This window comes from Phyllobates terribilis, unplaced genomic scaffold (genome assembly GCF_046119375.1).
Source record: "Phyllobates terribilis strain yellow unplaced genomic scaffold, ASM4611937v1 Scaffold_5__5_contigs__length_657084704, whole genome shotgun sequence".
NCBI classification, from domain to species: Eukaryota; Metazoa; Chordata; class Amphibia; order Anura; family Dendrobatidae; genus Phyllobates; species Phyllobates terribilis.
The window spans coordinates 54,666,479-54,689,871 of record NW_027362765.1 but is presented as its reverse complement, the minus strand read 5'-3'; the positions used below and the strand labels follow the sequence as shown (position 1 = coordinate 54,689,871).

At 50.0% G+C, this 23,393-nt stretch overlaps 1 protein-coding gene across 1 annotated transcript in view; it reads right to left on the bottom strand.

The window, feature by feature from the left end:
* Nucleotides 1-23,393, bottom strand: part of LOC141271439 (uncharacterized) — a 92,622-nt gene that overhangs the window by 52,019 nt on the left and 17,210 nt on the right. The window contains exons 2-6 of the mRNA XM_073681513.1: nt 19,097-19,247; nt 18,788-18,967; nt 18,582-18,705; nt 15,543-15,640; nt 15,254-15,344 (exon numbers count right to left, since the gene is read on the bottom strand). Coding sequence (XP_073537614.1) covers nt 15,254-15,344; nt 15,543-15,640; nt 18,582-18,705; nt 18,788-18,967; nt 19,097-19,174 — 571 coding nt within the window. The 5' untranslated portion in view covers nt 19,175-19,247. The remainder of the gene's footprint in view (nt 1-15,253; nt 15,345-15,542; nt 15,641-18,581; nt 18,706-18,787; nt 18,968-19,096; nt 19,248-23,393) is intronic.

The window sequence follows — 23,393 nt, the reverse complement described above, 5'->3', positions numbered from 1 at the left end:
TCCAACAGTATTATGAGCACCACATAGTCCTCCATACAGTATTAGGGGCACCACATAGTCCTCCATACAGTATTATGGGCATCACATAGTCTTATTTACAGTATTATGATCACCACGTATTCCTCCATACAGTATTATGGGCACCACATAGTCCTCCATACATAAAAAAATAAATACTCCCCTCTCCCTGTTTCACACTGATCTGGTTTCTGCAGCTCGTCTTCTGTCCCTCTGCACTGTTTGGCACAGAGGGCGTGCTGTAGTGACATCTTTGCGCCCTCTGCGATGAGACATCACAGAGCTCTAACAGAGAGGAGGAATGATGGGAGAGGGAGCGTCAGCTGACTGCTCCCTCTCCCATCATTGTTTTCAATTGTATCGGCATCCAGGACAATAATATTTGGTGTATAGCAAATACAGAACTGATCATCGATAACAACTGTGTACATACAACCATTTTATATGCAGTCATGTCAAACTATGACCATTCCCATCAATTTGCACCCTGACGTCTCAAGAAGGGGATCACTGAATACAGCTGCCATGAGATTTTTCGGTCTAGAGAATGTGTCATAAATGGAGTTATGAGTCATACAGATCCAAAGCTGGGGGCATTGGATCACTGCTTGCACCACCTGCTGTGAACAGGTAATTGAAGCAGGTTATCTGATGAAGACCCATCCTGAAGTGTGAATACACAGTAATTAACAGATAGCTGTCAATGTGGATAATTATTTGAGCTAGTAGATATGACCCTGTATGCCTTCACTTGCACATACTATATTTTGAGGACTATAAGACGCACCAGACCATAAGACACACCCCAAATTTTGGGGTAGAACATAGGAAAAAATATTTTTAAATAAACTGGTGGTGCGTATTATAGTCCATTTTAATGGTAGCATACCTTGTGGTCGACGGCAGTGGAGCAGGGTCACAGGAGGCAGGGTCGCTACTTCAGGAGGCTGGAGGTGGCAGGAGTGGGGCGATGCTGCGGGCACTGGGATCTCATAAGATGTCGGTGAGCGGAGTCCCCTTTCCCATAGATTTAGCTGCGGTGCGCCTCAGAAAAATGGCTGCCGGAGGCGGCCCCATGTGCAGATTGAGATCTCGAGAGACGAGATCTCGTCTTCCAAGATCTCAATCTGTGCATGCGCCGCCTCCGTCGGCCATTTCCCCAAAGCAGGGAAATTTACAAGAAAGGGTACTCTGCTCACAGGAGCAGACATCTTATGAGAACCCAGGGCCCGCATCATCACACAACTCCTGCTGCCGCCGGCCTCTTGAAGCAGCGACCCTGCCTCCTGTGACCCCGCTCCACAACCCCCAGGTAAAGCTACCTTTGCATTATAATAAATGTACCCACAAACCCTTAAGAGGACGAGTATAGCTTGTGTAGCGTTGGCGTCCCTGCCCCCTGCTAGGCAGGGACGCCGTTCCCCTCACCTCTCCGCTCTGTACCCGGCGGCTTCCTCCCGCTCTGCTGGCAGCGCGCGCTGCTTCCCGGCCTCTGTGCTTAGGGCGCGCGCGCGCTCCCCCTCTCTTAAAGGGGCCGCGCGCGCCGTCCTAAGGAGTCCCCGGCCAATGGCCGGAGGACCTCTCCATATATAAGGCACCTCCTCCAAAATGGAGGTGCCCGAGCAATGTTGTTGCAAAGCCTTCACTCTGCTTCAGCCCTCAGGTCCCGTTACCTGTTACCTGCCAGTCGCCTGCCAGATTCCTGCTTGTTACCTGCCAGTCACCTGCCAGATTCCTGCCTGTTACCTGCCAGTCACCTGCAAGTTTCCTGCTTGATACCTGCCTGTTATCCGATACCTGCTTGCAAGCCTGCGGTCCGACGGTCTGCCTTCCGACACCTGTCAGTCTGTCTATGGACCAGCCTGCCCGCTCACCTGGGAGCGCTCACCGGCTACCTGCCTGCTAGCCTACCTGGAGGCTCTGCCGTCACTTGCCGTGACCACCCACCTGTCCAGAGACTCTTGCCCGCTCACCTGGGAGCGTTCACCTGCTACCTGCCTGCTAGCCTACCTGGAGGCTCTGCCGTCACTTGCCGTGACCACCTGTCTGTCCAGAGACTCTTGCCCGCTCACCTGGGAGCGTCCACCTGCTACCTGTCTGCTAGTCTACCTGGAGGTTCTGCCGTCACTTGCCGTGACCACCTGCCTGTCCAGAGACGCTCGCCCGCTCACCTGGGAGCGCTCACCAGCCACCTGTCTGCTGCCCTTCTACCCAGAGACTGTCTCTGTCACTTGCCGTGACTACCTGCCCTTCTACCCAGAGACTGTCCCTGTCACTTGCCGTGACTACCTGCCCTTCTACCCAGAGACTGTCCCTGTCACTTGCCGTGAGTACCTGCCCGTCTTCCCTGGGAGCCACCCGCTTCCTTACAAGGACTGCCCCCTTGTATAGTTGCTCAGAGGTTCCACCTCCCAGACCCGTTACAGTTTGCTCGGGCCATGGAACCCGGTGGCACCCAATCTCCCTCGCTCTCGGACCTATGCCATGAACTGTCCCGTCAGAGGTCCCAACAGGAGTCCATCCTGAGCCACCTGCGGAATGTCAACTCTCGCCTGGACACTCTGTCTGCTCCACCAGCAACCACCGCTAGTGTCATGACTCGCAACCCGGCAGCGCCGCTGCCCACCAATACCATGGCATCCTGCCCCGGTCCCCGGCTTTCTGCACCTCCTCGCTTCGGAGGCGACCCCGCTCAAGCTCGGGGCTTCATAAACCAGTGCACCCTGCACTTTGAACTCCTGGCCCACCAGTTTATCTCCGACCGAGCCAAAGTGGCATTCATCATGTCCCATCTCACTGGGGAGGCACTGGCATGGCTTAACCCTCTGTGGGAGAGAGGGGATCCCCTGGTGTCCGACCTGTCGTCTTTCCTCACTGCTTTCCGAGGGGTCTTCGATGAACCGGGACGAAAGACCTCATCTGCCTCCTCTTTGCTACCTCTCCGCTAAGGGAGTCTCACCGTGGGTCAATATGCCATACGGTTCCGCACCATCGCTTCTGAGCTTGCCTGGGATAATGAGGCCCTGGTGTCCGTCTTCTGGGAGGGTCTTTCCGGTCGGATTAAAGATGAGCTCGTCGGTCGGGACATTCCTACCACCCTGAATGACCTGGTGTCTCTGGCCACAAGGATTGACATCCGGTTTCAAGAACGTACCAAAGAGACCACCCGTGAGAGAAGGTTTCCCCGCCTAGCTCCTACTTGCCAGAAACCTGTCTCCTCTTCTGTCACTCCCCGGGCGCACTCACCCGAGTCCATGCAGATCGACCAGACCAAGTTGGTCAAATCTCGCCAAGAGTCACGCCGAGCCGAGGGGAGCTGCTTCTATTGTGGCAGTAAGAAGCACCTGATTCGTTCCTGCCTGGAGAGGTCGGGAAACTCCAGTGTCTAGGACCGCTCGGAGAGGTCGCCCTAGACAAAAATAAGTCCTCTCCAACCCTGACTTTGCCTGTATCTATCTCCTGGGGAGAGAACCGTCACTTTGAACTCGCCCACCTGGACTCTGGATCCGCTGGAAACTTCATCTCTCAGTCCCTGGTTGAGAAATACCGTATTTCCACCAAGTCTCTGGCTGAACCTTTGTCAGTCGCCTCCGTGGATGGAAGACTCCTTCCGGTGACCATCCTGCTCGTCACAGAACCCATAACCCTGCAGGTGGGAATGTTGCACTCTGAGGTAATCTCCTTCCATGTGTTGTCCGGACTCTCCCACTCCCTATTGCTAGGTCTACCTTGGCTCCAGACACATGAACCAGTGTTGAACTGGCATTCCGGTGAAGTACTCCGGTGGGGGCCGGCCTGCCATAAGACCTGCCTGGTTCCGGTTCGTCCGGTTCGTCCTCCACCTATCCCAACTAATTTACCCGGTCTTCCGGCTCCTTACTGGCCCTATGCTGACGTCTTCGGTAAGAAGGAAGCAGAGACATTGCCTCCTCATAGGCCATATGATTCCCCGATCGACCTGGTACCTGGTGCCACTCCACCCCGTGGGCGTATTTATCCGTTGTCTGCAGCAGAAACCCGGGCCATGTCTGAGTACATAGAGGAGAATCTGGCCAGGGGATTCATCCGAAAGTCTACTTCCCCGGCTGGAGCCGGATTCTTCTTTGTCAAAAAAAAAGATGGCTCGCTTCGCCCCTGTATTGACTATAGAGGACTCAATCAGATCACGGTTAAAAATAAATACTCCCTTCCGCTCATCTCTGAGTTATTTGATCGTCTTAAAGGCGCCAGGATCTTCTCCAAGCTGGATCTACGCGGAGCATATAACCTGGTCCGTATCCGTCAGGGAGACGAGTGGAAAACAGCATTTAATACTCGGGACGGACACTATGAATACCGTGTGATGCCCTTCGGTCTCTGCAATGCTCCCGCCATCTTCCAAGAACTGGTCAACGACATCTTCCGTGACCTTCTTTACTCCTGCGTGGTGGTATACCTGGACGACATCTTGGTCTTCTCTCCGGATCTTCCCACACACCGGAGGGATGTTCGTCAGGTCCTGCTTAGGCTCAGGCAGAACCACCTCTATGCTAAATACGAGAAGTGCCTTTTTGAGCAGACCTCTCTTCCTTTCCTGGGCTATGTTATCTCCCAGACAGGCTTGCGAATGGATCCCGAGAAGCTCTCTGCTGTCCTAAAGTGGCCCCGTCCGGAGGGCTTGAAGGCGATACAGCGATTCCTGGGCTTCGCTAATTACTATCATCTCTTCATTCCTCACTTCTCGTCACGGACTGCGCCCATATCTGCGCTCACCCGTAAGGGAGCAAATCCCAAGGTATGGTCATCCGAAGCTGAGGAGGCCTTCCTTTCCCTGAAACAAGCCTTCTCCTCTGCCCCTGTGCTGCACCGTCCGGACTGCAACAAACAGTTCTACCTGGAGGATGATGCCTCCTCCTCTGGAGCCGGAGCGGTGCTCACCCAGAAGTCTTCCTCCGGGAGAATGGTAACCTGCGGCTTTTTCTCTAAAATCTTCTCCTCCTCTGAGCGCAATTACTCCATAGGAGACCGAGAACTGCTTGCCGTTAAATTGGCGCTGGAGGAGTGGCGTTACCTGCTTGAAGGGGCTCTATACCCGGTGATCATCTATACGGATCACAAGAACCTGGCATATCTCCAAAATGGCCAGAGACTTAATCCACGTCAGGCCCGGTGGTCTTTGTTCTTTGCCCGCTTCGATTTCATCCTTCATTTAAGCCCGGCGGACAAAAATGTCAAAGCTGATGCCTTGTCCCGATCCTTCCTGTCCTCCGACCAAGAGGAGGAGCCTATGCACATTATCGACCCCTCCAAGGTGATGAATGTGGCCCCCTTGGATTTGACTCGTCTTCCACCCGGCAAGACGTTCGTGGCGCCTCCAGACCGTGAGAGGGTTCTTCGCTGGGGTCATTCTTCTAAACTAGCTGGCCATGCCGGCCAAAAGAAGACCTTCCTACTCATTTCCCGGCATTACTGGTGGTCTACCCTGCGTAAGGATGTGGTAGACTTCGTCTCTGCCTGTTCATCTTGTGGCCGCAACAAAGTTCCCAGACACTTACCAGCTGGTCATCTCCTGCCGCTTCCCATACCTGTTGCCCCATGGCAACACATCGCTATGGACTTCATTACCGATCTTCCTGTCTCTGCCGGGTGTACTGTCATTTGGGTGGTCGCGGACCGCTTCTCTAAAATGGCCCACTTCATTCCCCTGCCTGGTCTTCCGTCTGCACCTGAGCTGGCTAAGGACTTTATTCGCCATATCTTCCGCCTCCATGGCCTACCCCTCCACATCGTGTCGGATCGAGGGGTTCAGTTTACCTCACGCTTCTGGAGAGCCACATGTAAACTGCTGGACGTCACCCTGGACTTCTCCTCCGCTTACCACCCTCAGTCCAATGGTCAAGTGGAGCGGATCAATCAGATCCTTACCAGCTATCTCTGGCACTTTGTTAATGCCCACCATTCTGATTGGGTGGATCTCCTTCCTTGGGCCGAGTTCTCTTATAATAACCACGAGAGCGAATCCTCTTCCAAGTCCCCGTTCTTTATTGTCTATGGCCAGCACCCCCGGATTCCGTTTCCCGTCTCCGCCTCTGTGGACAACCCTGCCGCGCAGTCTCTTGTCAGCGAGTTTTCTACCATTTGGGAGAGTATCAGGTCTGCACTTCTTCAGTCCTCCGAGCGGATGAAGCGTTATGCTGACAAGAGACGTCTGGATCCGCCTCAATTCCGTCCGGGAGACAAGGTTTGGCTCTCTTCCAAACATGTACGGCTCAAGATACCCTCCTACAAGTTAGGTCCTCGCTTCATCGGTCCTTTCGAAATCCTCAGGCAAATTAATCCAGTGGCCTACAAATTAAAACTCCCGGCCACCTTACGGATTCCCAACTCCTTCCACGTATCTCTCCTCAAACCCGTTGTCTTTAACTCTTTTTCCAACAATCCAGGTACTCCTCCTGCTCCGGTTTCCGCTGAAGACGTCTTTGAGGTAGAGAGTATTCTGGCCACTAAGAGGGTAAGAGGAAAGACCTTTTTTTTGGTAGATTGGAAGGGGTTTGGTCCCGGGGAGAGAACATGGGAGCCCCGGGAGAACATCCATGCCCCTCTCATCCTTGCTAAATTTCTCTCTGGCCTAAAAAGGGGGGGGCCTAAAGGGGGGGGTACTGTAGCGTCGGCGTCCCTGCCCCCTGCCAGGCAGGGACGCCGTTCCCCTCACCTCTCCGCTCCGTGCCCGGCGGCTTCCTCCCGCTCTGCTGGCAGCGCGCGCTGCTTCCCGGCCTCTGTGCTTAGGGCGCGCGCGCTCCCCCTCTCTTAAAGGGGCCGCGCGCGCCGTCCTACGGAGTCCCCGGCCAATGGCCGGAGGACCTCTCCATATATAAGGCACCTCCTCCAAAATGGAGGTGCCCGAGCAATGTTGTTGCAAAGCCTTCACTCTGCTTCAGCCCTCAGGTCCCGTTACCTGTTACCTGCCAGATTCCTGCTTGTTACCTGCCAGTCACCTGCCAGATTCCTGCCTGTTACCTGCCAGTCACCTGCCAGTTTCCTGCTTGATACCTGCCTGTTATCCGCTTACCTGCTTGCAAGCCTGCGGTCCGACAGTCTGCCTTCCGACACCTGTCAGTCTGTCTATGGACCAGCCTGCCCGCTCACCTGGGAGCGCTCACCTGCTACCTGCCTGCTAGCCTACCTGGAGGCTCTGCCGTCACTTGCCGTGACCACCTGCCTGTCCAGAGACTCTTGCCCGCTCACCTGGGAGCGTTCACCTGCTACCTGCCTGCTAGCCTACCTGGAGGCTCTGTCGTCACTTGCCGTGACCACCTGCCTGTCCAGAGACTCTTGCCCGCTCACCTGGGAGCGTCCACCTGCTACCTGTCTGCTAGTCTACCTGGAGGTTCTGTCGTCACTTGCCGTGACCACCTGCCTGTCCAGAGACTCTCGCCCGCTCACCTGGGAGCGCTCACCAGCCACCTGTCTGCTGCCCTTCTACCCAGAGACCGTCCCTGTCACTTGCCGTGACTACCTGCCCTTCTACCCAGAGACTGTCCCTGTCACTTGCCGTGACTACCTGCCCTTCTACCCAGAGACTGTCCCTGTCACTTGCCGTGAGTACCTGCCCGTCTTCCCTGGGAGCCACCCGCTTCCTTACAAGGACTGCCCCCTTGTATAGTTGCTCAGAGGTTCCACCTCCCAGACCCGTTACAGTTTGCTCGGGCCATGGAACCCGGTGGCACCCAATCTCCCTCGCTCTCGGACCTATGCCATGAACTGTCCCGTCAGAGGTCCCAACAGGAGTCCATCCTGAGCCACCTGCGGAATGTCAACTCTCGCCTGGACACTCTGTCTGCTCCACCAGCAACCACCGCTAGTGTCATGACTCGCAACCCGGCAGCGCCGCTGCCCACCAATACCATGGCATCCTGCCCCGGTCCCCGGCTTTCTGCACCTCCTCGCTTCGGAGGCGACCCCGCTCAAGCTCGGGGCTTCATAAACCAGTGCACCCTGGACTTTGAACTCCTGGCCCACCAGTTTATCTCCGACCGAGCCAAAGTGGCATTCATCATGTCCCATCTCACTGGGGAGGCACTGGCATGGCTTAACCCTCTGTGGGAGAGAGGGGATCCCCTGGTGTCCGACCTGTCGTCTTTCCTCACTGCTTTCCGAGGGGTCTTCGATGAACCGGGACGAAAGACCTCATCTGCCTCCTCTTTGCTACCTCTCCGCTAAGGGAGTCTCACCGTGGGTCAATATGCCATACGGTTCCGCACCATCGCTTCTGAGCTTGCCTGGGATAATGAGGCCCTGGTGTCCGTCTTCTGGGAGGGTCTTTCCGGTCGGATTAAAGATGAGCTCGTCGGTCGGGACATTCCTACCACCCTGAATGACCTGGTGTCTCTGGCCACAAGGATTGACATCCGGTTTCAAGAACGTACCAAAGAGACCACCCGTGAGAGAAGGTTTCCCCGCCTAGCTCCTACTTGCCAGAAACCTGTCTCCTCTTCTGTCACTCCCCGGGCGCACTCACCCGAGTCCATGCAGATCGACCAGACCAAGTTGGTCAAATCTCGCCAAGAGTCACGCCGAGCCGAGGGGAGCTGCTTCTATTGTGGCAGTAAGAAGCACCTGATTCGTTCCTGCCTGGAGAGGTCGGGAAACTCCAGTGTCTAGGACCGCTCGGAGAGGTCGCCCTAGACAAAAATAAGTCCTCTCCAACCCTGACTTTGCCTGTATCTATCTCCTGGGGAGAGAACCGTCACTTTGAACTCGCCCACCTGGACTCTGGATCCGCTGGAAACTTCATCTCTCAGTCCCTGGTTGAGAAATACCGTATTTCCACCAAGTCTCTGGCTGAACCTTTGTCAGTCGCCTCCGTGGATGGAAGACTCCTTCCGGTGACCATCCTGCTCGTCACAGAACCCATAACCCTGCAGGTGGGAATGTTGCACTCTGAGGTAATCTCCTTCCATGTGTTGTCCGGACTCTCCCACTCCCTATTGCTAGGTCTACCTTGGCTCCAGACACATGAACCAGTGTTGAACTGGCATTCCGGTGAAGTACTCCGGTGGGGGCCGGCCTGCCATAAGACCTGTCTGGTTCCGGTTCGTCCTCCACCTATCCCAACTAATTTACCCGGTCTTCCGGCTCCTTACTGGCCCTATGCTGACGTCTTCGGTAAGAAGGAAGCAGAGACATTGCCTCCTCATAGGCCATATGATTCCCCGATCGACCTGGTACCTGGTGCCACTCCACCCCGTGGGCGTATTTATCCGTTGTCTGCAGCAGAAACCCGGGCCATGTCTGAGTACATAGAGGAGAATCTGGCCAGGGGATTCATCCGAAAGTCTACTTCCCCGGCTGGAGCCGGATTCTTCTTTGTCAAAAAAAAAGATGGCTCGCTTCGCCCCTGTATTGACTATAGAGGACTCAATCAGATCACGGTTAAAAATAAATACTCCCTTCCGCTCATCTCTGAGTTATTTGATCGTCTTAAAGGCGCCAGGATCTTCTCCAAGCTGGATCTACGCGGAGCATATAACCTGGTCCGTATCCGTCAGGGAGACGAGTGGAAAACAGCATTTAATACCCGGGACGGACACTATGAGTACCGTGTGATGCCCTTCGGTCTCTGCAATGCTCCCGCCATCTTCCAAGAACTGGTCAACGACATCTTCCGTGACCTTCTTTACTCCTGCGTGGTGGTATACCTGGACGACATCTTGGTCTTCTCTCCGGATCTTCCCACACACCGGAGGGATGTTCGTCAGGTCCTGCTTAGGCTCAGGCAGAACCACCTCTATGCTAAATACGAGAAGTGCCTTTTTGAGCAGACCTCTCTTCCTTTCCTGGGCTATGTTATCTCCCAGACAGGCTTGCGAATGGATCCCGAGAAGCTCTCTGCTGTCCTAAAGTGGCCCCGTCCGGAGGGCTTGAAGGCGATACAGCGATTCCTGGGCTTCGCTAATTACTATCATCTCTTCATTCCTCACTTCTCGTCACGGACTGCGCCCATATCTGCGCTCACCCGTAAGGGAGCAAATCCCAAGGTATGGTCATCCGAAGCTGAGGAGGCCTTCCTTTCCCTGAAACAAGCCTTCTCCTCTGCCCCTGTGCTGCACCGTCCGGACTGCAACAAACAGTTCTACCTGGAGGATGATGCCTCCTCCTCTGGAGCCGGAGCGGTGCTCACCCAGAAGTCTTCCTCCGGGAGAATGGTAACCTGCGGCTTTTTCTCTAAAATCTTCTCCTCCTCTGAGCGCAATTACTCCATAGGAGACCGAGAACTGCTTGCCGTTAAATTGGCGCTGGAGGAGTGGCGTTACCTGCTTGAAGGGGCTCTATACCCGGTGATCATCTATACGGATCACAAGAACCTGGCATATCTCCAAAATGGCCAGAGACTTAATCCACGTCAGGCCCGGTGGTCTTTGTTCTTTGCCCGCTTCGATTTCATCCTTCATTTAAGCCCGGCGGACAAAAATGTCAAAGCTGATGCCTTGTCCCGATCCTTCCTGTCCTCCGACCAAGAGGAGGAGCCTATGCACATTATCGACCCCTCCAAGGTGATGAATGTGGCCCCCTTGGATTTGACTCGTCTTCCACCCGGCAAGACGTTCGTGGCGCCTCCAGACCGTGAGAGGGTTCTTCGCTGGGGTCATTCTTCTAAACTAGCTGGCCATGCCGGCCAAAAGAAGACCTTCCTACTCATTTCCCGGCATTACTGGTGGTCTACCCTGCGTAAGGATGTGGTAGACTTCGTCTCTGCCTGTTCATCTTGTGGCCGCAACAAAGTTCCCAGACACTTACCAGCTGGTCATCTCCTGCCGCTTCCCATACCTGTTGCCCCATGGCAACACATCGCTATGGACTTCATTACCGATCTTCCTGTCTCTGCCGGGTGTACTGTCATTTGGGTGGTCGCGGACCGCTTCTCTAAAATGGCCCACTTCATTCCCCTGCCTGGTCTTCCGTCTGCACCTGAGCTGGCTAAGGACTTTATTCGCCATATCTTCCGCCTCCATGGCCTACCCCTCCACATCGTGTCGGATCGAGGGGTTCAGTTTACCTCACGCTTCTGGAGAGCCACATGTAAACTGCTGGACGTCACCCTGGACTTCTCCTCCGCTTACCACCCTCAGTCCAATGGTCAAGTGGAGCGGATCAATCAGATCCTTACCAGCTATCTCTGGCACTTTGTTAATGCCCACCATTCTGATTGGGTGGATCTCCTTCCTTGGGCCGAGTTCTCTTATAATAACCACGAGAGCGAATCCTCTTCCAAGTCCCCGTTCTTTATTGTCTATGGCCAGCACCCCCGGATTCCGTTTCCCGTCTCCGCCTCTGTGGACAACCCTGCCGCGCAGTCTCTTGTCAGCGAGTTTTCTACCATTTGGGAGAGTATCAGGTCTGCACTTCTTCAGTCCTCCGAGCGGATGAAGCGTTATGCTGACAAGAGACGTCTGGATCCGCCTCAATTCCGTCCGGGAGACAAGGTTTGGCTCTCTTCCAAACATGTACGGCTCAAGATACCCTCCTACAAGTTAGGTCCTCGCTTCATCGGTCCTTTCGAAATCCTCAGGCAAATTAATCCAGTGGCCTACAAATTAAAACTCCCGGCCACCTTACGGATTCCCAACTCCTTCCACGTATCTCTCCTCAAACCCGTTGTCTTTAACTCTTTTTCCAACAATCCAGGTACTCCTCCTGCTCCGGTTTCCGCTGAAGACGTCTTTGAGGTAGAGAGTATTCTGGCCACTAAGAGGGTAAGAGGAAAGACCTTTTTTTTGGTAGATTGGAAGGGGTTTGGTCCTGGGGAGAGAACATGGGAGCCCCGGGAAAACATCCATGCCCCTCTCATCCTTGCTAAATTTCTCTCTGGCCTAAAAAGGGGGGGGCCTAAAGGGGGGGGGTACTGTAGCGTCGGCGTCCCTGCCCCCTGCCAGGCAGGGACGCCGTTCCCCTCACCTCTCCGCTCCGTGCCCGGCGGCTTCCTCCCGCTCTGCTGGCAGCGCGCGCTGCTTCCCGGCCTCTGTGCTTAGGGCGCGCGCGCTCCCCCTCTCTTAAAGGGGCCGCGCGCGCCGTCCTACGGAGTCCCCGGCCAATGGCCGGAGGACCTCTCCATATATAAGGCACCTCCTCCAAAATGGAGGTGCCCGAGCAATGTTGTTGCAAAGCCTTCACTCTGCTTCAGCCCTCAGGTCCCGTTACCTGTTACCTGCCAGATTCCTGCTTGTTACCTGCCAGTCACCTGCCAGATTCCTGCCTGTTACCTGCCAGTCACCTGCCAGTTTCCTGCTTGATACCTGCCTGTTATCCGCTTACCTGCTTGCAAGCCTGCGGTCCGACGGTCTGCCTTCCGACACCTGTCAGTCTGTCTATGGACCAGCCTGCCCGCTCACCTGGGAGCGCTCACCTGCTACCTGCCTGCTAGCCTACCTGGAGGCTCTGCCGTCACTTGCCGTGACCACCTGCCTGTCCAGAGACTCTTGCCCGCTCACCTGGGAGCGTTCACCTGCTACCTGCCTGCTAGCCTACCTGGAGGCTCTGCCGTCACTTGCCGTGACCACCTGCCTGTCCAGAGACTCTTGCCCGCTCACCTGGGAGCGTCCACCTGCTACCTGTCTGCTAGTCTACCTGGAGGTTCTGCCGTCACTTGCCGTGACCACCTGCCTGTCCAGAGACTCTCGCCCGCTCACCTGGGAGCGCTCACCAGCCACCTGTCTGCTGCCCTTCTACCCAGAGACTGTCCCTGTCACTTGCCGTGACTACCTGCCCTTCTACCCAGAGACTGTCCCTGTCACTTGCCGTGACTACCTGCCCTTCTACCCAGAGACTGTCCCTGTCACTTGCCGTGAGTACCTGCCCGTCTTCCCTGGGAGCCACCCGCTTCCTTACAAGGACTGCCCCCTTGTATAGTTGCTCAGAGGTTCCACCTCCCAGACCCGTTACAGCTTGTTTGTGTTACCCTGTATATGCCAGAGTGCAAGAAGAGTACCTATCAGGTGCTCAAGAAAGATGGGTAGCCAGTGTGCCCCAGTGCAGGCATCTAATTGGCCTATTAAAACGGCAAGGGGTGTCAGCGAAAAACATGTTATGTGGATGTGAGAACTAACTGTGAGCTGTGCTTAGCTCATTGTCAGACTACTGTGATAGGGGAGTGAATGAGTGAGTGGGAAGCGGAGTTCCCCTTTACAATAGCATCCAAGGCATGTGTGTCGCAAGTGACTGGGGTTCACGAAAATTAGGTGACAGCGGTGGGATGTTTCTGACAGAAGGCGTGGGCAATTCATTTTCCCAGTAAGCCACATGACAGACTGACTGTTGTGGAGGGCCGAACCAACCGGTCACACTTAAAGGAATCTGTCACCCCCCTGGGACCTATCAGACTGCTAATATGGGCATACAGGTGATAGAAATGTGAATCTATACTTACTTGTATGCCCATATTAGCGGTTTTGTGGCTGTGAAATTGCTTTTTATTACTTGTGGGTTACGCTGTGTTCCCGTCTGGGGGAAGGGAAGAAATCCCGCCTACTTGTTTAATTTAAATATTTCTCCCCTCTCCTGCCCCACCCCTGCAGTTCCCACGGCCGGATCCCGTGCCTGCGCATTTCACCTGTTATTTCTCTGCCGTCTGTGTACAAGTGTAGAGCAGGGATGTAGTGCGCAGGCGCCGGGAGTGACTTGCTGGCACCTGCTCCTTGCTCAGTAGTATGTCACCACACAGTCCCCTGGCACAGTGTTATATCCCCAGAGTTTACAAAAATGTACAATAAAAAAAATCTTATGCTCCGGACTGTGCTGTGTACGGAGGCACAGCTGGGGAGATGTAGACGTCATCGCACCTATTGCGAGCTCATACACACAAGCTCAATGATGGAAGTGCTAGGTAATAACCCCCCTACCCCGTTCCATCATTGTTTTCACTGGTATCTGCATCCCGGGATTTCAGCAGCTGCTCCCCCTAGTGTTTAATCCCTTCACGCCACAGCCAAAATGTTTTTTTCATTTTAAATTTTTCCTCCCCTTCTTCCAAAAGCCATAACTTTTTTTATTCCTCTGTCCACATAGACATATTAGAGCTTGTGTTCTACGGAATGAATTATACTTTTGAATGACACCATTCATTTTATCATGTGATGCACTGGAAAGCGGGAAAAAACTCAAGATGCGTTAAAATTGCAAAAATAAGTGCAATTCCACAATTGTTTTCTTATTTACCATGTTCACTATGGGGTAAAACTGACCTTTTTAGAAAAAAAGAATCGTGACATTTTCAATTTCCAAGATCTGGAGCTGTGTGAGGACTTACTTTTTGCAACCTGAGCTGATGTTTTCATTGGTACTATTTTGGGATAGATACGATGTATTGATCGTCTCTTATTGCATTTTATTGTAATGTTCGGTGGCCAAAAAAACTTAATTTTGGTGGTTTGATTTTTTCTCGTTACGCTGTTTACCGATTAGATTAATTTATTTTATATTTTGATAGACTTTTACGAATTTAGGAATTTCAAATATGAGTATTTTAATATTTTTTAATGGCTTTATTTTTTAATAGGGCAACTTTTATTCTTTGTTTTTATTTTTTTTCACTTTTTACTGTATTTGTTAGTTCCCTTAGGGGACTTGAATCTGTAATCGTCTGATGGCTCCTACTATACACAGCAGAGCTAGAGCACTATTATATATAGCAAAAATCATGGTCTCCTATGAACGCCAGCTAAACGCTGGCTTTCACAGCAGAACTGTCATGATGAGCATGGAGGTCTTCAGCAGACCCCCAGCTGTCATGGTAACCCATCGATGTCCCACTCCGCTCCACCCAGAGATGTTAGAGGCGAATGATGACTGAATAATACAGCCATCATCTGCCGGGAAAGATGCGGCCTGTCTGTGACCAGACAAATGGTGTAACTGTACGCTATTTGTCAATAAGGGGTTAAAATGGAATAACAAACCTTTTTAAATTATTTTTTAAAAAAGGAAACACTAAAACTTTATATTTTTTCAATTGTTGAAAAATAAAAAAAAAGTAATGCTACATTCCCTTTTATTATCTGATCCTTTTGTTCTCCAGGAGAAAAGCCGCTGCCCGAGGTCTCGGCCTTACCAAACATTCATGTGTAATAGGAGGCCAGAAGTTGACGGAACAAGTATTCAGCTGACATCTATCATTTGTGTAAGTCACATCAATTATAAAATACCAATTCTTTTTTAAAAATAAGACTATTCACTGCATTTAGTGGCTACTGCTACTGCTCACCTGTGCTGTTATCTGTAGGAATCTCCTCTTTACACCGCTCATCACCCCTCACATATGTCTCTGTAGTATTAATATGGGACAGATCTTTACCCTGAAACATATATTGTAAAAGTCACAGACAGATGAAGAAGTCACATCTATGATCAGCTCTAATCCTGTCATCTCCATCGTTCTCATTACACAAGTATAAAACATATAATACTGGTGGATAAAACAAGACTGAGCACAAGACCTTCACAGATGTCTACACATCATAGGGGAGATCTCATGACACCTTCTCACCATCTACCTGATGATCCTGAGGAACATTGGGATTTTCTTGTTTACAGTCCGGTGGAAGAAGAGGATGGGGACATCTCTCTGGTGTTGTCCTCTTACAGGATAGAACTGGAGGAAACACAAACAGGGACTGAATTCATTCTTTACATAATTATAGACCATGTGTATTTAGTAGTGTTGAGCCACCCCCGTAGTGTTCGGGGTCGGTTCGGTTCGTCGAACACCGGGATGTTCGAGGAACTGTTCGTCGAACACCTTAGAATACCGTCGAACACCGTTAAAACCAATGGCAGGCAAACAAAAACACATAGAAACACATAGAAAACACCTTCAAAGGTGTCCAAAAGCTGACAAACTGCTCAGAAGACGCTCTCTTTAAAAAAGCCGGCCGGCAATTCAGCAGCGGCATACACCGGTACACGACAATTTAGACAAGAAGGAATAGAGCATCACACATAGATTAGATAGATAGAAACATGTCAGTCACACATATAAGAAGCACAGTGACAGTGCTGCTTACTGTACTTGTCATTTAGTGTAAAGCATTTATTTAAAAAAATAATAGTGTTTTCATGCACCGTCTCTTTAAAAAAGCCAGCCGGCAATTCAGCATCTGTACCCGACAATTTATAACAGAAAGATAGAGCATCACACATAGATTAGATAGATAGAAACATGTCAGTCACATATATATGAAGTACAGTGACAGTGTTGATTACTGTACTTGTCATTTAGTGTAAAGGATTTATTTAAAAAAATAATAGTGTTTTCATGCACCGTCTCTTTAAAAAAGCCGGCTGGCAATTCAGCATCTGTACACGACAATTTATAACAGAAAGATAGAGCATCACACATAGATAGATATAAACATGCCAATCACATATATAATAAGTACAGTGACAGTGTTGGTTACTGTACTTGTCATTTAGTGTAAAGGATTTATTTAAAAAAATAATAGTGTTTTCATGCACTGTCTCTTTAAAAAAGCCGGCCGGCAATTCAGCATCTGTACCCGACAATTTAGAACAGAAAGATAGAGCATCACACATAGATTAGATAGATAGAAACATGTCAGTCACATATATATGAAGTACAGTGACAGTGTTGTTTACTGTACTTGTCATTTAGTGTTAAAATAAAGGATTTATTAAAAAAAAAATTGGCGTGGGGGTCCCCGTAATTTTAGGCTCTAGCGGAGGTTAAGCAGACGGCTGAGGCAGATGTTTGAAGCCTGGGAAGGGGGTAATACCCACGGAGCTTCCCAGGCTACTAATATCAGCCCCCAGCTGAATACCTAGCCTTTACTAGCTATTTAAATGGGGGACCCCCACAAAAAAATGACGTGGGGTCCCCCCTTTTTTAATAGCTAGCAAAGGCTAGTCAGACAGCTGGGGGCTGATATTAATAGCCCAGGAAGGGTACCATGAATATTGGCCCCCTCCCAGGCTAGAAACACCAGCCGTCAGCCGCCCCAGAAATGGCGCATCCATAGGATGAGGTTGCTTTATTATTTTACTTTTATTGCAGGAGATCGTTGGCTTCAGCTGGAATGGGCGTGGTGGTAAGTATGGTTTAATTTAGAACAATAAAGGATTGTGTCTTTATTTCAATTAAAGGACTTTATTCTGGGTGTTTGTGTTTTCTTTTAACTTTGACTATGGGGTTAGTAATGGGGGTGTCTTATAGACGCCTCTCCATTACTAACCTGGGCTTGATGTCAGCTGGCATTATAAGCTGACATCAACCCCAACCCTATTACCCCACTGCCACCGCTACAGGGCAGTGGGAAGAGCGAGGCTAAGTGCCAGAATTGGCGCATCCTATGGATGCGCCATTTCTGGGGCGGCTGACGGCTGGTGTTTCTAGCCTGGGAGGGGGCCAATATTCATGGCACCCTTCCTGGGCTATTAATATCAGCCCCCAGCTGTCTGCCTACCCTTTGCTAGCTATTAAAATAGGGGGGACCCCACGTCATTTTTTTTTGGGGGGTCCCCCATTTTAATAGCTAGTAAAGGCTAGGTATTCCGCTGGGGGCTGATATTAGTAGCCTGGGAAGCTCTGTGGGTATTACCCCCTTCCCAGGCTTCAAACATCTGCCCCAGCCGTCTGCTTAACCTCCGCTAGAGCCTAAAATTACGGGGAACCCCACGCCAATTTTTTTTTAAATAAATCCTTTATTTTAACACTAAATGACAAGTACAGTAATCAACACTATCACTGTACTTCTTATATATGTGACTGACATGTTTCTATCTATCTAATCTATGTGTGATGCTCTATTCCTTCTATTCTAAATTGTCGGGTACAGATGCTGAAATGCCGGCCGGCTTTTTTAAAGAGACAGTGCATGAAAACACTATTATTTTTTTTAATAAATCCTTTACACTAAATGACAAGTACAGTAAGCAACACTGTCACTGTACTTCATATATATGTGACTGACATGTTTCTATCAATCTAACCTATGTGTGATTCTCTATTCTTTCTATTCCAAATTGTCGGGTACCGCTGCTGAATTGCCGGCCGGCTTTTTTAAAGAGACGGTGCATGAAAACACTATTATTTTTTTTGATAAATCCTTTACACTAAATGACAAGTACAGTAAGCAACATTGTCCCTGTACTTCATATATATGTGGCTGACATGTTTCTATCTATCTAATCTATGTGTGAAGCTCTATTCTTTCGGTTCTAAATTGTCGGGTACCGGTGTATGCCGCTGCTGAATTGCCGGCTTTTCATGTTTCACTGTTGGCACTGTTCCCATCGATTTGGGCAATCACTGTAATGCCACAACCACCATGGCTGTGGCATTACAGTGAGTGGCAGACAATCCCTGCATGATTGGTGCTCTAAATAGCGCCAGACATGCAGGACAAGCTTTTGGTGCACGAACAGTTATCGAACATAACCTCGAACAGCCGAATTTTTTGCAAATCGTTCGGGTTCGTCGAACAACTCGAACACCGCCCAAAACAGCTCGAATTTGAGATTGGCGAACAGTTCTAGTCGAACACCGCTCATCTCTAGTATTTAGTACTATCTATTACCTGGTGATGTGAGGGGCTGGGGAACCTCCATCATGACGTTCTTGTACAGATCTTGGTGTCCTTCTAAATACTCCCACTCCTCTATGGAGAAATGGACGGTGACGTCCTGACACCTTATAGGAACCTGACACATACAATGATACCGTCATCCCCCCATCCCTTCATAGCGTTACTGTATAATGTCCCAGCATTCCCAGCAGTGTCACCTCTCCAGTCAGCAGCTCAATCATCTTGTAGGTGAGTTCTAGGATCTTCTGGTCATTGATGTCCTTGTGTATCAGGGGATGAGGTGGAGGCTCGGTGATTGGGCTCAGGGGTCTTCCCCATCCCTCAGACACAGGGGCCTGACAGCGCTCACTAGATGTCTTCTTCACTACTGTGTAATCCTGGTTATGGAGAGACACATTAATAAATCTCACTACAGACATTTCCAGAGTCCTCACCTCTCCAGTTCTGTCCATCTGTTATTCCCATAGATAAGAATGATGTAATGTGACGTCATCAGAATCTCTCACCTCTCCAGTAAGCCGGAAGAGGATCTCTAGGGTGAGGTGTAATATCCTCTCCACCATCTTGCACCTGTCCCTATCCATTCTTGTAGGGTCAATCAGGAAAATTCTCTTTTATAGAAGATCTCCACTGAGAGGATCCGATATTTGTAAGGGCCTGAATGGGTAGAAGATGAGCCAATGGGAAATCATAATGTTTTCGCAGGAGATTACCATTAGAGGATTAGTAAAATTGCAGCCGTGTAGTCCTCCATATTCATAGGGCTCTGTATAACCCCATTACTGATTGGTATCTTTCTGCCTATGCACAGTGTACACAGAAGGCTGCCAATCAGTGGTGTGCGCGGGGTTATACAGAGCTCAGCGTTCAGAGAGTTCGTAGATCTGCAGTAGATAAAACATTGATTTTATAAAAAATACAGCATATAGCCCAGTAAGTGACACACTATAATCAGGATCTCTGCCCCTATATCATGCTTCTCTCATATGGGGCAGCAGGTTCCCTTTAAAGTATGTAATGCAAATCCATTAAACCCTGTTATAGTCAATAGGGTCTGTCGGTCGCCACATATTTCTGGTATGCAAAGGATTCTGGACCTGGCTATTTTCAGATTTGTGTCACTACAACAGAACAGAAGTATGAAAATATTTTGAATAGAGCCCAATAGGCCATATAGAGTCATGGCCGAAAATGTTGGCACCCTTGAAATTGTTCTAGAAAATGAAGTATTTCTCCCAGAAAATTATTGCAATTACACATTTTGTTATACACGTGTTTATTTATTTTGTGTGTACTGGAACAACACAAAAAAACTGAGAACAAAAGGCAAATTGGACATCATTTCACACAAAACCCCAAAAATGGGCTGGACAAAATTGTTGGTAAACAATTTTGTTTTAAGCAAGTCATGCTCGTTCAAACTCATCTGTGGCAAGTAATAGGTGTGGGCAATATGAAAAACCACCTAAAACCAGATATAAAGGGGAGACATTGACTCAATCTTTGTATTGTGTGTCCAACACTAAACATAGCGAACTGTCTGAGGACTTGAGAACCAAAATTGTCGTTAGGCACTTAGTTACGCCCCTCTGGTCCCTCCTTGTATCACAGCACAGAGGTTCCACCACCCGGATCCGTAACAGTTTGCACAGGCCATGGAATCCGGTGGCTCCAAGGCTCCTTCGCTCTCAGACCTGTACAAAGAGGTCTCTCGCCAGAGATCCCAACAGGATACTATCCTGTCCTATCTGCGGACAGTCAACTCCCGCCTGGACGCACTGTCCACCCCGACTGTGTCCGCCTCTAACCAAGCGGCACCCGCTCCGGCGGCACCTCAACCCAGTGGCGCTGTAGCATCCGGCTTAGGACCCCGGCTTTCGTATCACAGCACAGAGGTTCCACCACCCTGATCCGTAACATGCACCTAGACTTACTGTCTGTCTTCCTGCTCTTGGCTCCTACCCATTCAGTGACGATGTGCTAATAGTTGCGTAACCCTACCAGGTGGCAATCATTAAGGCTCATTCAGAAGTCCGTTTTTTTGTGGATGAGTGCTCTCCTTGTTTTTTCATGGATAGCACTAATACTTATAGTAAAAGGGGCCATTTACATTCCTGTGAGTTTTTGCACAAGGAATGCTCCCCAAAAGCTCACAGAGGCATGTCTGATTTTAGATCTGAGTGTAGAAGCAAAATCGGCAATGTAAGTTTGAGTACATGAAAAAAATGAACAACACTTGGAGGGCATCCAGTCACCTTCTGTTTTTCATGGATTACTAGATAGGAAAAGATAGAGAAACTTTCCATCCAAGAAAAACTGAAACTCAGATCAGAAAAACTGACAATTACTGTGAGAAAAAAAATCACTAAGGCTGAGTTCACACGATGCGTTTTTAATGCGTTTCCGCGGCGTTTTTGCAGTTGCGGAAACGCATTAAAAACGCATGGTAGAAGGGCAGCAATGTTCCCCAATTGAAATCCGCATGTGCTGTGCCCATGATGCGGATTTTTCCGCAGCGTAAACGCTGCGCTCAAAAATCCGCAGCATGTCAATTAATTTTGCGTAAACACGGCGTTTTCGCCGCCATTGACTTGCATTAGAACGCGCCAATTCCGCAAGACTGCATTTGTACTTGCGCTATTGGCGCGTTCTAATGTGCGGATGGTACCCGGGTGTGGAGGAGAGGAGAGTCGAATCCACACCCAGGTACCATAAAAAAAGCTGTAGAAAAAGAATAAAAGAAAAAATAAATGTATACTTACCTTCTGTCGGCCCGCACACCGCTCCTGCTTGGTTCCCGGCACTTTGCAGTGAGTTGTAGGACCTGCGCTGACGTCAGAGTCATGTGACGGGTCAAGTGACGCTGACGTCGGCAGGTCTTTCAATTCAAAGTTGCCGGCAAGGGAGAACGGATTGAGCAGGACACCGGGGACCATCGGAGGGTAAAGTATACATGTATTTTTTATTTTTACCACTCTCTCGGGTCACACTATATAAATCCATGCCGGTTGCATGGATTTATATAGTGTGACCTAGTTGTCAAGCACTTTCCAGGTGTTGCTAAAATCGCTTGGAAAGCGCTTGTCAATCCACATGTGGAAACGCATGTGAATCCGCATGTATTCCGCAGGAAAAACGCATGCACAATCTGCATGCGTTTTTTCTGCCAGGGAGATGCAGAAATGATGCAGAAGTTTTCTGCTTCATTTCTGCATCGTGTGCACATACCCTAAGGCTATGTGCCCACGATGCAGATTGTACATGCGTTTTCCTGCCAGGGACAAGCGGATGTGAAGCGTTCTTCACTTGCATTTCCGCATGCGGGTTGACAAGCGCTTTCCAAGCAATTTTAGCATCACTTGGAAAGTACTTGTCAACTTGGTCACACTATATAAATCCATGCAAACAGCATGGATTTATATACTGTGACCGAGAGAATGTCAAAAAATAAATGTATACTTACCCTCCGATGGCCCCCGCTGTCTTGCTTCACCGTCCCAGCTGCTGGCAGCGGTGGATTGAAGGACCTGCCGACGTTAGCGTCGCGTGACCTGTTACATGACTCTGACGTCAGCGAAGGTCCTTCAATCCATCGCGAAGTGCCGGGAAGCAAGGAGGAGCGCACGGCGGGCCGCCAGCAGGTAAGTATATGTTTATTTTTTATTTTATTCTTTTTTTACAACTTTTTTAATGGTACCCGGGTGTGGATGAGACTCTCCTCTCCTCTACACCCGGGTACCATCCGCACATTAGAACGCGCCAATTACGAAAGTACAGATGCAGTCTTGCGGAATTGGCGCGTTCTAATGCAAGTCAATGGCGGCGAAAACACAGCAGTTCCGCAAAATAATTGGTAGTGTTGCGTTTTTTTCCACAATGATAATCCACAGCGGAAATTTCCGCAGCATGTGCACAGCACATGCGGATTATCATTGAGGAACATGGCAGGCCTTCTACCATGAGTTTTTTAAGCGTTTCTGCAGCATTTCTGCCGCTGCGGAAACGCTTAAAAAACACATCGTGGGCACACAGCCTTTTGATGAAACTTTGACCAATTTTTCTTATACGAGAAAATCACTGACGTGTGAATGAGCCCTACCAGTGCGAAGTTTAACAATCATTTAGCTGAAAGATTATCCTGACATCTGGACTATCCAATCACAAAGACAGGTTGACCAGATTCATCAAACAGATTCCATCTAATTCTGGCGTAAAACTGTTTGAACCTTTTGGCATTTTTACACAAGTCCCGGCCAGCTCTACCACCATTTTGAAAACTGTGCAGAGCTTAGCCGGGAGAGGTTGTAACTGAGTACAAACAACAAATTCATCATCATTCAAGTAACGCCAAAGTTATGACAGAAAAGTTCTCCAGTCAGTGACTAAATTACATTTTCTGTGGTGGTGCACACCTTGTAAAGAATTTGCCACATCTTAGACTGAGTGCCCACTGCGTCTGTGAATGTAGCCTACAGTTTACAGTAAGTCAGGAGCTTTTCTTAACTTATACTGTAACGCCGCCATAGGTGACAATTCACCAGACTGAGGGTAAAAGGGTGTTCTCTCTGCCTCCATCGGGCCGGTGTGCACATCACTTGTTTAACTGTATAGGAAATGCAGCAGACTACATTTCCCTATACAGAGGGTCAGAGCGAAGAACGTTTACCATAAAGTATGCGCTTCTCTACAACTGGTTCTTATGGTGGACGGATGCCTGGGTCGTGACAGTGGCCACAATCAGGCACATAACTTCTGAACATATAAGCCGAAAAAATGTAGTGTGCATATAGCCTGCATCCACTG